This window comes from Buceros rhinoceros, unplaced genomic scaffold, assembly GCF_000710305.1.
Source record: "Buceros rhinoceros silvestris isolate BGI_N320 unplaced genomic scaffold, ASM71030v1 scaffold16463, whole genome shotgun sequence".
NCBI lineage: Eukaryota > Metazoa > Chordata > Aves > Bucerotiformes > Bucerotidae > Buceros > Buceros rhinoceros.
This window is the reverse complement of record NW_010403272.1, coordinates 12,678-27,370: the sequence shown is the minus strand read 5'-3', so window position 1 is coordinate 27,370 and position 14,693 is coordinate 12,678. Positions and strand designations below refer to the sequence as shown.

Here is a 14,693-nt window from a genome sequence, read left to right as displayed (position 1 = left end):
ACTCTTTCAGTTTAAAAATGTCATTAAAACTTAATGCTTTAATGAAACTCAAGACAGAAAAATCTTTATGGAAGAAAAGAGGAAATATTTAGTCTACTATAGTAATTAAGAATTGTACTAAAGATAGGTAGAAGACCTGTTGAAAGGGCAATCATCATGTGTCTTGCTGATAGATTCGCAGACTATTATCTTGCTTGTTTCAGAGAAGAAAAACAGGACTACAACACATTGTTGGTGTAAATGCACTTCAAATGAACAGCAGCACCTCTCCCACTTCAAGCCCTAGGAGGCTTCCATCACTAAAAAGATAAATTATTTAAAAACTTCAGAGCAAGCTGTGACTCACGCACACTCACTCAGCTGAAAGTTATAGAAACAACAAACTGAAAAGGTTTAAATAGCAAGAATTGAATTGGCTCTGCCTATATTCCAAATTCTAACAGTTATGAACCTGTTAACTAGGGTTGGAGAGGTTATATCCAAGTACATCATAGTAAATATGTACATTTATTAGGAAGCAAAAGCTGTTCAGTGAACCATATTCTGCAAGAATCTTGGAAATGCAATTAGGGCATTTTAAAAATTAAGATTATCACTGTCATTAGCACAGCTTTCTTAAGGAACCCTGATGACCCTGCTGTACTAATGCACTCATAAGGTGAAGGCGATCAGAACCTACGCAATTGGTTTTTTGTCTGAATTCACATATTGCAGCTCACACAGATGTCTACAGCTTCCAACTAGCACTAGTCCTTTTCCAAAATGGCTCCGGAAGGAAGCTTCAGATTCGGAGAGGCCTCACCTCAACGTGCCATTGCTTTCCCAGAGCATTGACCACTCGTCCCTCGATGGGCCTGCGGCAGGCTCCGCAGATGGGGATTCCCATCTTGTCATGGCAGGGCAGGCAATACAGTTCTCCCTTCAGTTCCCGGGCCTCAGCAGTCAGCTCCTTCCTGAAAAGACAAACATGCCCCTGAAGTAAGAACACGAAGTGAAGCTCTTTAATGCCCTAAATGAAGTTTTGGAAGACTAAATGTGAAAGTTAACGTATTTTGGCAACATTCATGCTACAAATGCAGAGTCACTAAATTAAGCTAGTGAAAATACAGTTATTGTCAATCATCTTTCTAAAATTGCTTTCTCAGTTTGCCAGATAAGAGAACATAGATGGAATACCATGTCTTCAGCTAGATACTCTGGCAAAAATGTGAGGTGCATTTACATGGAACAATGTGGTGTCATGCAAAGACTCAAGCTATCTTTGAATGGGATAGCTCAGGTGCAAGGACCACCCTAGCAGTGCTCAGCACCGAGCCATTCCTCAGCAGTTACCTTCTCTAGGGCAGTACTGTGCTCCAGTTACACTGCCTTCATGGTGCATAACTCAGGTTAGACAGGTATCAGCATGGTAGTAGACTGTGCCAGAAGACTGACACGGCTCACCAAGTCATCCTTTTTTTCCTATACAGGAATGCAAAGTTAAAGTATTTTGAATAGCCTGGCAACAGCTATCTTTGAACAACACCTTTAGAATAATCTGCACACACCTTCCAGGTAAGTTTATACCAAGGAACTACTCATTTTCAGTATAAAATAGTGTCATTCAAGTTTAGGATAATAGAACATTGAATGGCGAAATAAAACTAAAGATCCCGTAGGCTTTCCAAATTTCTTTCCATTTCTCCTCACACGACTTATTTGTTCAACAATGCGAAGGCAGCAAAGTTTAGGCCTTGGAAAGGACTGCACTGCTGACTGTATGGTTTGTGTCTCTTCTTTCTTTTTTCAAGTTTAGAATACAAAAACATACCCACAGTGGGTGCAGTTGAAGTGATCCGGATGGTAGGAATCGTTCCTAAACATCAGAGGCTGCTCGTCAATTATCAAGTGGCACTTCTGACAGATGTACTTGCCCAGTCCCTTAGCTTTTTCACGGTTATGACATGGCCTGCACAGATGCCTCGTTGAACAAAGCAAAAAAAAAAGAAAATACTAAGAAATTCTTTCTCCTAAAACAACGTGCAGTGCATGCTGTAGGATGAATTTTATATAACAGAATAAGTGTCTTCCAAGGTCAGACTGAACATAATTTAGTTTAGCATTCTGTCTTTCACACCAGTTGCACAGAAAAGAATATGTGGATAGAGCAGTCACAGGGTTCTACTTCCGCAGAATACTCCAACACTCACTGATTTATATCCCATCAGGGGCATCACTCTGTCATTCTTATAGGTAACCTTTCCAGTTCTTCTGCATCCTTTTTGAGAGGTGGGCAAGGAAAGGTGGCCACACCCTGTCTCTATTACTAACTGTGGGATCCAGCCATAACAGAGGCATTACAGCACTGGCAGTGAGTTGAGGAGAGTGAACAAACAGTATTAAATCAAAACACATTGCTCAAATGCCTTCACCATGCCTGGATTCCTTAGTCTTCAATAGCCAGGACAAACAAGAGACCACTGAATACTGGCTCTTCTGTCTACAAGCGCCTTTTAGTCCTAAATTAAAGAAAATAAAGAACTATGCAATTTTGCAGTTTATGTGGTAACTGTAGCTGTGCTCCTATCTTGTGTTCTAGAACATATCCAAGTACAGTCCTGAACAGGCAGATAAGCCAAATTTCTGGTAGAAAAGCCCAGGCATAAAACACTTCTGTAAAAGCTCACTGAATCCATCAATTTTATCTCAATATTTAGAAGCTCTCAGGAGCAGCTGTTCAGTTTACTTGCCTATTACCTACCCCGCTAGCTGCAATGCTGCAGGCTGGGAATAATTTATGATAAAACCAAAACGACAGAGGAATGACTTCATGGGTTTCTTTGTCACAAAACAGACAAGCCTGCTTAATTCCTTTCACTATATCACCATGTGAAACACTCACTGAGATGTATAGGTCATTCTCAAAAGACAACAGACAAAAGGAAGAGTTCAAATAGAAAGGATAGATTTATGGCTGAAGTAGTGGGTTCTTTGCAGGGTCCCTTCCAAAATTCTGCTGTGATGAATCACTTAGCCTTAGATCTGTAAAATGGGGATACGAATACAACACAGATGTTGTTGTGAGACCTCAAACATTTATGACCCTCAGCTGGCAGGCGCCTGTCTAAGTGCTAAGTATCATTATTATTCTCTCCAAATCCGAGTCCTCCTGTCAGCAAGTGTCTCTCTCCAGGGCTGGAACTACTGTGTGCCCAGACGGAGTCCAGAAAAAGCAGACAGCACCCCATTATAGGGAAACATGCAGCTGTGCTCATCTTAGCATAAAGGCATCAATTTTATTCGGTGCTGTCAAATGCAGAGTAATTATACGGGCAGGACATAGGACCCTGAAGCAAGTGTCCTGAAAGAGACCCCTCTCATTCAGCTGAATAAGATGCCTTCAGCCATTTACACTGATAAACCATTATCAACCCCTCCCCACTCACAAACTCTCTCTGCCATCCCACAGACCCTCTATTGCAAGCAAAGGGAAGTGCTGGACAGCCTAAGCTGTTACCATAGCAGCCGCCCCTCTCCTTCTCCCCCTCCCCACTCCCACCATTATGGAATTATCCCATTCTGAAAAGTCCTGTTGTATCTATTAATACCAGACTTGCCCCAAACAATGCTTCTCTCCACCCTCCTAAAATAATCAGGGGACTCCAAGAAGTCTATGTTCCCAGCCAGGAGTTTTGTAACAGCCTTTAGTAAGCACCGCGAACACTGGAATATTCATACAGTATATTCATATCTCTAACAGCAGCAGCAGCCCCAGTGCCAAGAGCTCAGCTGGGATGAAGACTGCTCTTCAGTGCTGGGATGTCCTCTCCCCTGCTCTGTTGTGTGACTGAGCTGATAATGTGCTATCAGAGCTAGAAGGACACTATATAGAGGGGCTCCCCTCGCCACCCTCTGCAACTCTGCAACTGTACGCTCTTTTTGGATCATCTCGTTTTCACCATTGCTGCTTCTGTTTGCTTTGCTGTCATCAGAAGGAGTTTCTTGAGATTTTCCCCAAAAGGATCCTATACTTCACCCATAGGACTGCACTGTGAAGAGGTAAGAGACAAACTTCTGTTAGCGGAATAATGAAGGAGCTTTCCTAATGGCATTAGTTTTAGCTGGTGTCAGTGAGGTGGAACGACACACACACAGAGGCAGATTAATGTAATAGAAATGTCTGAAATTAAGAACAGGCAGTATTTTTTGAACTTCAAAGAATAATCTCCTCACTCTTCTACACATCTCCAAAATAGACAAGTTTTCAAACTTCTGTACCTTATGTACATTCATGTGTGCCAGGAAAGCTGACAGTTGTACAGTATGTCCAGTGCTCTCTGACACTGCTTTGATGCTCACAAGAGACAAGTATTTCAGCTGAAGGGTGGGAGTCTCAGCAGGGAGTGATTTTCAGGAGAATAATTTCAGTCAGAAGGGGACTATTTCTAATGAGGAGTACTTTCAGTGAAAGATAGGAGACACTCCAATTTGACAAGATACTAAAACTGTAATCACAAAACCCCACAAATCAGCATAATCCTAAAACAGAAACAGCTCTAGCTGAGAGCAAGAACAGGTATTACTGATATCCACTGCAAACCATAACACATAGTTCAAATTTATCTGCAGTGGGCATTATAACAAAAGCTCCAAACCAGCCAGGTAGCTAACTTATGATGAGCTAAGTATTTCTTCTGCTTATTAATTGTTTCATTAACAGTAGATAGAGCATGTGCTGAATGAGTAATCAGGTTGTGTCTATACTGACAGCCTTGTGGACTGTTATCTTGCTTGGTTTTGAGCAGAAGAGAAACAGGGTATAAAATAGGGTCAGTGGGCAGGGACTTCAAATGAGCAGTGACATTCCCATTACAGCGTAGCCCCCGGGAGGCCTGGGATAATGGCTCATTCCAGAATAGTGCGGTGTTTAGCAATACGTAAAGCACTAAATATTTGCAAAACACCAAGAGTGCAATCCAAGCGGAAATTATTGGACAATGAGCCAGACTCCTAAAGGAGTTTTGTCTGTTGAGTCAAAGCCTCTTGCACCATATAGCTTAGCACCAATTACACATTCTAGGTCACGTGAGGAGGTTTCTAGTTTGCTCTTAGCAATCGTACAGTGTAATAGAACAAGCTTTCTAGGACTTTGAGTGCTTTCTTGTAAGCATAACAAATCAAAAAGAAAGAAAAGCTAAAAATTTAACGTTTACTTTAAATTGATAAGACAAAACCAGTCAAAATAGAAGTGCAACTGTAAATAACAGCAAAGGGCTTTCCACAGTGCCTACAGAACACACTGTCAAAGAGCTATCAGTTTTGTAAAGTTGTAGCATTTTGTTGAAAGCATGCCAATTCAACAGCTACATAATTCTAGGGGCATGTCAGCTTTCTGCCTAACCTGCTTAAGTGCTACACCACAATTTTCACCTCAACAAATAGAATTGTAAAAAAAAAAAAAAAAAGTAAAAATTGATTAAAATTCCCTTCTAATTTAAAGCTAAGCAAAATTGGAAAGGGGCCCACTTCCCTTTGCTAAGATTTCTAACCAGGCAATAAAAAATACCTCCCTTCACCTTGCTCTAAAAAAGTAAATTGGGTAACAGTAGCTCTCCTATGAAGGCACTTATTTGAAATGACTGAATCTATTTAAATTTTATCTTTTTTTAAATCATTTTTATCTTTTTTTTTTAAATTTAATTTTAGTTCTAAGCCTCTCCCTTCCTGACACTGATATATGGGGCTTCTAGATTACTCCAACATTCTCCTTTCTACTCCACTCCAGAATACTTTGCAGTGAAACCACATCCAGATAGAAACGGCAGATACAACGCTGCCATCAATGAGGACAAAACTCAACTTTTAAGTCTTGGCTATTCCAAGTCTAGCACTGACATTCAGCTGAATCTGAATCCCAAAGATCCTCCTTAGGAAATCAGCTCTATAACCAGACAGAATCAGTTCAACATATCATGCTGCTAAACCCCTAGCATTTAGCTTGTAAACATGGGAAAAGTCTGCTTATTGCTTTGCTTCCTGAACTGATTTAAAGCTTTAAGACAAGAGACTTCCCTGCTTGTTCCATTAGACAACCCCTACTTCAGCCTTTTCAGCTGATCCAAGCCAGCTTACTGCTTCCTCAGTGATGCCACAACCATGTACAGAGCAATGGTTAGCCATCAGGCCTGCATCAGATCTGACAGGTGGGTACATAAAGATCACCTCATTACTTTTTTCACAGATTAAAAGCGTAATTACCTGAGACAAAGAAAGGCTACATAGCCCAAACATCAGGTGGTAGGTACCACCGTAAATTAAAAGCCAGTAAAAAGGTGTCAGCATATTTCTCCTTTGGTATGCAATAGAAAAATACATATTTAAACTAATTCCATCCAAGTATTTGAGCATTCAATATAACTATCACATACAAACTTCAAAATCTTGTGTTCCAACATACCTGCAGGTTTTACTTTGTAAGGGACTATAAACAAAAATTGCAGGCTCCTCTGCAAATCCATGAAACACACACAGAAAACTGCAACAGGGAATTCTCCTTTTGTACATGAAAGGAGGACTTCACATGTATTTTTACAGACAAAATGTCCCTTGGAAAAAAGGGCTGTATGGTCTTCCTTGCCCTTCTAGTAATTGTGAGATAATCACAGAATAATGATTTGTTGCCCTGTCTAGGACTACAAAGAAGCCAGCAGTAGGCACTGTGTACCCATACACTCAAACCTAGTCTTTTTTGTGCCATAAACATGCAGGGTTTCCAGGCAACACATGGAGTAAGAAGGCCCCTCTGTGGCCATATGAAGAAATTTCAGTTTCTGAATTTCATTCAGTCTTCCTTCCATTGACTTTTGTCTTTTCAACTATGAACTAAACAGAAGTGGTCCAGCATATTAATCTCTAGCTGTTGTAGTTTTCTGTCTACCTGATAGTGACAGCAGCCAAACAAAAGATGGTAATTACCTTGAAATTTTCTTTTTTGGTCTGTTCTAAATCCCATTTCAGTTTCTCGATTAGTCAACAGTAATTTTTAGACATCCGAATAATCAGTTTTGTTGGGAAGTTGAATACATTGCGTAATGGCTTGGATCAACTGTCGAATGGTGCAAGATTACAGCATATAGCACAGCTTCTGCCCAAGACTTAAAGTTTTGTCTAACAATGTCAGCAACCATCTTAAAATGTTAATGTTAGTAGATGAAAAAGGGTATCTTTACACATGTACTGAATATTATGGAGGAATGGTCAGTCAGTACAAAATGCAACAGTGCACATAGTGGAGGGACTGCTGCACATACTGTAACACCTCTGAGGAATCCAAGAAACAGGGACAATGCTGGAAACTCAGACTGCCTGCATTTCCCTACCACCTATACCCACAGACGAGAATGTCAAAAAAGCCACGGGTAGGTGCCCAGAAAACCTTACCACTTTTTGTTGATGCTGTTCAAGACCCTGCAGACAGAGAGACTGGCAAAGCAAAGCTCAGTTTTACTGAGCTGCTACTTGGAAAAGGCCCTGGATAAATTACATCTGAGTTCAGGCTTTTGAGGGAAGAAGAGAGAGAGTTATGCTGGGAGAATAAAAAGGTTGCAAGGAAGGATGACACTTCAACAAGTCACTGACAGCATGGGCATTACTAATAATCTTTTCTGAGTCAATTCGGTGCTTTTTGCTGTTCAGATGCTGCTACCCATCTGAATGTTAACTTAAGGGTTTAAACTCAGTCTGACCTGTTGTATTAAACACCAATACTAGCAAACAGGAGACATCACTGATTTCCACGCGTGTTTTCTGGGGTGGATTTTTTTGGGTTGTTGAGGTTTTTTTGTCTTCACAAAACCAGGCTCTTTTCTAATATACTGTCTCAATTCTTCCAGGTTTTTGGCTTTTTTTCCTTCAAAACTGTGGTGAAAAATGAATGACACTGCAGATCCCTCAAGCCTACTCTTCAATTGCTCAAATCAATCAAATTTCTCTTTGGAATCGTCAGAGCAATGCGGCAAAGAGACACACCTCGAGAACGTACTTTTTGCCACTTTCTACTTCCTGGACTTCATCCTGGCTTTTGTTGGCAATGCCTTGGCTCTTTGGCTCTTCATCCGAGACCAAAAGTCAGGGACACCTGCCAACGTTTTCCTGATGCATCTTGCCGTGGCTGACCTGTCCTTTGTGCTGGTACTTCCCACCCGGCTGGTGTACCATTTTTCTGGTAATCATTGGCCATTTGGTGAGATCCCATGCAGACTCACTGGCTTCCTTTTTTACCTCAACATGTATGCCAGTATCTACTTCCTCATGTGTATCAGCATTGACCGCTTCCTAGCCATCGTGCACCCTGTGAAGTCTATCAAGCTCCGTAGGTCCCTTTATGCCCATTCGGCATGTGTCTTTCTATGGGTTATAGTTGGGGTTGCAATGGCACCTCTGCTGCTCAGTGTGCAGACAGTCAAGATGAAAAACACAACCGTCTGCCTGCAGCTCTACAGAGAAAAGGCATCACGTCACGCCCTGGTGTCCTTAGCAGTGGCATTCACCTTCCCATTTGTTACTACAGTGACTTGCTACTTACTAATCATCCGAAGCCTGAAGAGTGGCAACAGAGTTGAGAAACACCTTAAGGAAAAAGCTATCAAAATGATCATCATGGTCCTGATGATCTTTCTGATTTGCTTTGTACCTTATCATGTCAATCGGTACATTTATATTCTCCATTACAATGGGACCAAAACCTCCTGTGAAACACAGCGTATTTTAGCCCTCAGTAACCGCATCACTTCCTGTCTCACGAGTCTAAATGGTGCCTTTGACCCCGTCATGTATTTTTTTGTAGCTGAGAAATTCCGTGAGGCTTTGTGCAATCTGTTTTGTGTTAAAAATACCATAATGTTGCCTCAAACGTACGAGGGTAAGACAAATGAAAGCTCACTAAGTGCTAAATCTGAACTGTGAACATGAATCTCCTTACTGCTTCAACTTAAGAATTCTCTTGTTCCACCAAAATCAGCTGAAAGCACACATATGCAGGGACATTGACCACGCAGAGTGAAACTCGTCCTGAGGAGGGGAGTTCCGTTGTTTTTAAGGGACTGCAATTAGCAAAAATCCCCTCTGACAACAGAGATCACATGTTCTTGTCTTACTGAAACTGCAAACAGTACAGTTCTGTGGATTTCCACGGTGTGAAACTGAGGGCTGAACACTTACGAATAGGGAAGGAAGCAAAGAGGCTATTAAATGGACATACAGAAAAACAAAACTAAAAAAAAAAGCCCCAACAAAAGCTTAAGTCCCAAAGCATTCAGTAACGACTCTTTCTTTGCATAATGCATACAGCCTTCTTGAAAATTTTATATTGTGCCAGCAGCAGAGATCCACTCTGAGATAGGCCTGGATGATGAAAAGACAGCATGCTTGCACATCTTGTTCAGGCCTCTGAATTCAAACCATTTATACACAGTAAAGTGGTAACTACTGTTGACAAGAAAAAAAGACCAAAATGCTGCAATGCACACAATCTGCACTGCAATGAAGACAGGACTTGGAATTTTTTTCCTTCTTTCCAGCATTCAGAGGTGGCAAGGAGCACTAAGCGTCAGGCTACTTTTTCTATCTCCCCTCTGCCATTGTCTCAAAGCTGCCAACAGAGGTTGGACAACATTTAGCACACTGTCTGTTTTACACAGTTCCCTCAAAACAGTAGCTGTCCTGATAACCCTAAAACTAAAGAATGGAAAAGGGCTCTTTAGGAACACAGCATTCATCTTTATTACATACTGAATCATAAAAACATGAACCTCAATAGCAAAAGTGAAGAAAAGTAAGTATATAGAGTATAAATATATAGAGAAGTGAAGCCTACTCTGTCCGGAAGAGATTCCTGTCTTTGAGGTCTTGTGCAATTGATTTTTGTGACTTACCTAGCAAGACTATTCCTTTGCTACAGATAAAGTAGGGATTATATTAATTATCCTCACTGATACAAACTGCATCCAGTGGAATATGTCTGGAAATGACCAGCTATAATGACAAGAAGGAAAAAGAACCCAAGAGTTTCCAACAATATTTACTAGAAGACTGTTTCTATGGTATGGAGACAAATAATATAGAAAATCACGTGACAGGTGAATTATAGTTTTTATGTACAGACACACACCCATGCAAGTCCCCCTTGTATGCTTTTGGGAATGAGCTCCTTACCATTTTAGATTTGGTCCACAAATTATGAAATCAAACATACTTTATATTGTTTGAACTGCTTCAACCCTGACTTCTTTTCCCAAAACACCCGAGGTGCTATCACAACAGACCATTCTAACAAGCTGAGGTGTTGGAGGAAAATCATTTATGCCCAACTCCAAAAACTAAGGCACAGAATATGCATGCAGGATGGAAGAGAAGAGGGAGTCCCTGAGGACTCCCTGCTGGACAAGGTACAAGTATAAAACCTTTCCTTCCCTTCTTTACCATTTAGTTAGTGAGAATATAAACTCTAGGAAACTACTAGGCTTTGTTCCAGACTTATGAAAGCCTGAAACTAACTATGACTTGGGTAACACTGCTAACTGCTGGGTTGTTTTATTTTCTTATCATGGTTATGCCTTTGTAAGAGTTTCCTTTTATGTGTTTATTTCTTCTTAATTAAATGCATTAATGTACCTTTAGGACTCATTTATATATTTCTGCATATAAAATGAATGTTTTCCAAAGACCACGGGGAATCACATGCTGAACAGGTTTTGCTGTAATCCTTGTGTTACTGTCTTCGCCTTTTGCTGTATCTTGATTTCCTGCCTAGCAACTTACTTCATTAACAGGCTGCCCAGGATCACATAATCCCTTTTCTTCACTTGTTATTCAGCCTTTTGCTTGAAATCCTTTTCTTTTCCAGAACCCATCCACTAGCTAATAAAATTTGAATTTCTACTTTCTACATGTTTCACTGGATGAAGAATGCTGTTCTTCATTCTATTTCCCATCTCCCAACAAGTTACTCCTTGAAGATTCTTTGGTACCTTTTCAAGCTCAGAGTACCGAGTACTGACCACTACCAACATCTCACTACTGCATCAATAACATACTGATAAAACTTTCTGAGCTCCTGTTCTATCTTACCTGCCAGCATTCTTCACAAAACCCAGGTCAGCAAGTACCACATCACAGAGCTCACAGCGGAAACATTCTGGGTGCCAGTTATTGTTCATTGCCTTGATAACACGCCCAATAATGAACTCACCTGCAAAAGGAAAACAACACCTTGAGAAGCATGCGGAAGAGAGTCTTACCAAAAGTCTATTGCCCTTCATAATCTTTCCACTTTAATTCCACAAGAACTAGTACAGTCTTTTGGAAAAAAACCTCAACTGTTCCCACAACCAGGACACCTCAAATCACTGCTGGTATCATGCTTTGTCTCCCTTCAGAGCTCCTGCTCTTTAAAACAACCTCAACAATCCCAGCCCAGGACTGGATGTCACTGCAATGGTGGCATGTTTGCACGGACCTGTAGCTGTTACCCCACAGTGCTGACATGCATCACATCTTACCACATTCCCCGCAGCAAGGCGCAAACAGCATCTGAAAGTCATGCTCACAGTACTTCCGACCTTCAAACTGTGAACAGAACAAGAGAGGAGCCCTCGTGAATAACTGAATCACTCTTGTGGCTTGATAGTTCAGCATAATTTTCCATTGAAATGACCAATTAGTCAAGGTCAGTCAAATTTTCCAGTTCTAGCTGCCCCTCACCTGTTTTAAAACTCTTAAGGAAATATCCAGATACAGCTTCAGCCTCATGGTGAATTTGCACAGCAAGCAGTTAAATTAATAGCAATGCTGCTACAAGACAGTAAAAATCTTGAAGTGTCCAAAGCCCTTTTCCTAGAGTTGGAATTATTTTGGTTTTGCTTTAGCTTTTTTTAGGTACGTAATTCAGAACTACCCCTCCTACGTATGGCTAATACAGCAAATTAAGAATGCAGCATGTTTAAAACCGTGTGTTATTCAGAATATGTGCTCACACATATTCTGTAAAAATATTTCAACCTTGTTTTTAAATGGGTTCACCAAATTCAGTTTGGTACAAAATAACTAAAAATAAAGACAAAAATCCACTTATGTCTAATGAAATTTTAAGAAACGTTTTCTTTTTGAAATGCCTCTTACCCAAAGAGCAAACATGCAGTTTTTGTTGTTACTGATGTATGGAAGGAGTACGGGAGAATCAAAAAAAGGAAACAAAGTCAGAAGCCCCTCAAAAAAATAGCTACAAAGGTTTAGGGCTAAGAAATTAAACATGCAAGAAAGACGGAAATCACCATTTCTGCTAGAATTTTCACCTAATTCCTTGCATTTTAATAGAGCTATTTCTCTTCTCTTACACACAGTATGAGACCTCACCTCATAAAAAAGTCCATCTGGGAACTGTCGAAAACACTGAGCACAGACAAAGCAGTTTTCGTGATACAGTTCCCCATTGCTGTTCACAATCCGCTCTGCAGGATCAAACCGAGTCTGGCAGCGTTCACATACTGCATTTGCGAGAGCATCAGACATATTACTGGAACAAAGACAAGAGTAAGAACATGAGCAATGTCACAGCCAATCACATGAGCATAATCATATCATCCAAATTTCTCCAGCATCTATGAACACAACACTTCCACTGCTTTACACTCTCTTTTACAGGAAAAAAACCAAATCAGTGCATCAATTCATCACTGACATCAGTTAGAAATAATGTTCTTGCAACTCACATGTGGCCCAACAAGCTGGTGTAGCAGACTTACCTACTGCACTCTCTTGGCTGCTTCACCAGGCTTTCACCCCATCATTTCACCCTGGAAATAGCTCTTACCAAATATCCACCATTTTAAACAAACCAGTAGTTCGGGGAGCAGCAAACACAATGATCCTGACTTCTTGGGATTTCTGGTCTCAGATGTGCACCTCTGAGGATCTTCTCCTGTGTCATAAGCACCAATAGCCCACTGCTGTCTCCTCTTCCCTCTAGGAATTAACAGCGCATCTCCCCCTCTGCTCAGCAGTTTATGTGCACAAGATTCTTTGCAAAACAACTGTATACAATGCCTCTGTCTTCCTGACTAATTAGTTGAAACTGCCAAAGTGCTAAAAAAGGTATGGGAAGAGAGAAGTCTCTCTGGCTGGCTTGGCAAATGCATGTGCTTCATTTCCTCAGAAAGTGAGGCTAAAAAACCCCCAAAGCTACACTCACAAATCCTGTAAAGGAAAGGACATTTCCTGTATCTCCCCTAAAATGCAGAATGATCCTAACCTCTCTCACAAAATTTTCAAGTTTGCCATCATGGTAATCTCAGTTCTCTATATACTAACAGAAGCAGATTTAAAATTGTATATTGCTTGTCCAAACAGGGAGGGGAAAATTAAAAGGAAAGAGTCTCAATTTCCTTTTGCAATCTGATCTTTCTTTTAACCACCAGACTATCCACTAATATAAAAATTCAATATTCTTAGATTTAGATATAGAAAAACTAGATACAGAAAAACCGTCTGCATTCTATGATTGGAAAGACAGCAGTTTTATAATGGGAGTATAAAAAATCGCCAGATGTTAAAAATCTCTGAAATATTCATGTAGTAGTTTTCCTGAAGCACATAACATACATAAAATGAAAGAAGGCTTGGTTTAAAAGGGTTTTTTTTCTTTCTTTTTCTGTCCAAAGCTATTTTGAATTTCCATTGTTCTTGTTATTCTACAACCTGACATGCTGCTTTCCACACCTCTTAATGGAGAACAGTAACTCAGTAAGCATGTTCCAGTAGCAGAAGAATCTCCTCTCTCTGGTCAGAGACACCCCTACAAAAACAGGCTACCGGTTGTATTCCAGGGATTTGTGCTCTGAGCACAGCTAGAATGAGCAGGCAGGAGTGCAGGCAGCAGTCTCATACTCCAGAGGCACCAAAAACAACCCAGCGCTTCAGCTGGCTCAGCTGAGCCAGATGTATCACATCTGCAGCCTGTACAAATATCCCACACTGTGACCTGGAGTGACCACTCAGCAAAAATACACTTTCTTTCTGCCACTGCAATTCTAAGGGTGGCAAACGTCACAGGAGCTGGTAATAATTTCAAGAAGGGAGTACTGATTTAGCAGAAATCTGCTACAAGTTGTTTCCTTATTGTAGTATGAAGGAGCTTTAAAAAATAGACACAGACCGGAATTATGGACAAGCAGGAAATCCTGGAATTTCATAAACTAGAGATCATAGGTTAAAGAAACACTTCTATCCTGACAGAGTACCAAAGGTCAACATAAAAACATCACTGTTTGCAGCAAAGCCAAGAGACCTAATCTGCTTAGTTTTCAAACACCACTCTTTCAGTTACGTCATGCGAATGTGTACCAGGACTTGAAAATATAATCTCCCCACTGAGCATTTTTTTCCCTCTTGAAAAACTTGATGCCTCAGTTCCATGACTTAAGCTAGCCAACAGCCATAACTAAGAAAGCTCCATGTCATCATTGACAAAGCTCCTCTGGGTTACAGAAGAAACCCAGGCAAAAGAGTGTTCCAGTGAGTCTCACCGTTTCCTACACAACAGCAGGTATTACACCCTAAGCACTAACAACAAAGCATGATCTAAGGTTGTGTTTGTTGCGGGGGGGGGGGGTGGGGGGGTGGTAGTTTGCATTATAAACATGAAACTACATTTTAAAAAA

General features: G+C 40.7%; 2 protein-coding genes across 2 annotated transcripts in view; one reads left to right on the top strand and one right to left on the bottom strand.

Moving 5' to 3' along the window:
• LIMS2 (LIM and senescent cell antigen-like domains 2) overlaps positions 1-14,693 on the bottom strand; it is a 24,772-nt gene that overhangs the window by 3,009 nt on the left and 7,070 nt on the right. Inside the window, exons 2-6 of the mRNA XM_010132961.1 lie at positions 12,391-12,550; positions 11,538-11,604; positions 11,107-11,227; positions 1,811-1,960; positions 803-953 (exon numbers count right to left, since the gene is read on the bottom strand). Coding sequence (XP_010131263.1) covers positions 803-953; positions 1,811-1,960; positions 11,107-11,227; positions 11,538-11,604; positions 12,391-12,550 — 649 coding nt within the window. The remainder of the gene's footprint in view (positions 1-802; positions 954-1,810; positions 1,961-11,106; positions 11,228-11,537; positions 11,605-12,390; positions 12,551-14,693) is intronic.
• On the top strand, positions 3,913-8,943 carry GPR17 (G protein-coupled receptor 17). The gene is made up of 2 exons (XM_010132960.1): positions 3,913-4,038; positions 7,872-8,943. The coding sequence occupies exon 2, from the start codon at positions 7,909-7,911 to the stop codon at positions 8,941-8,943; it is 1,035 nt and encodes a 344-aa protein (XP_010131262.1). The 5' UTR covers positions 3,913-4,038; positions 7,872-7,908.

What these genes read in the sequence shown, in the direction of transcription:
- GPR17 (XM_010132960.1), top strand. Translation starts at nt 7,909, where the DNA reads ATGAATGACACTGCAGATCCCTCAAGCCTACTCTTCAATTGCTCAAAT.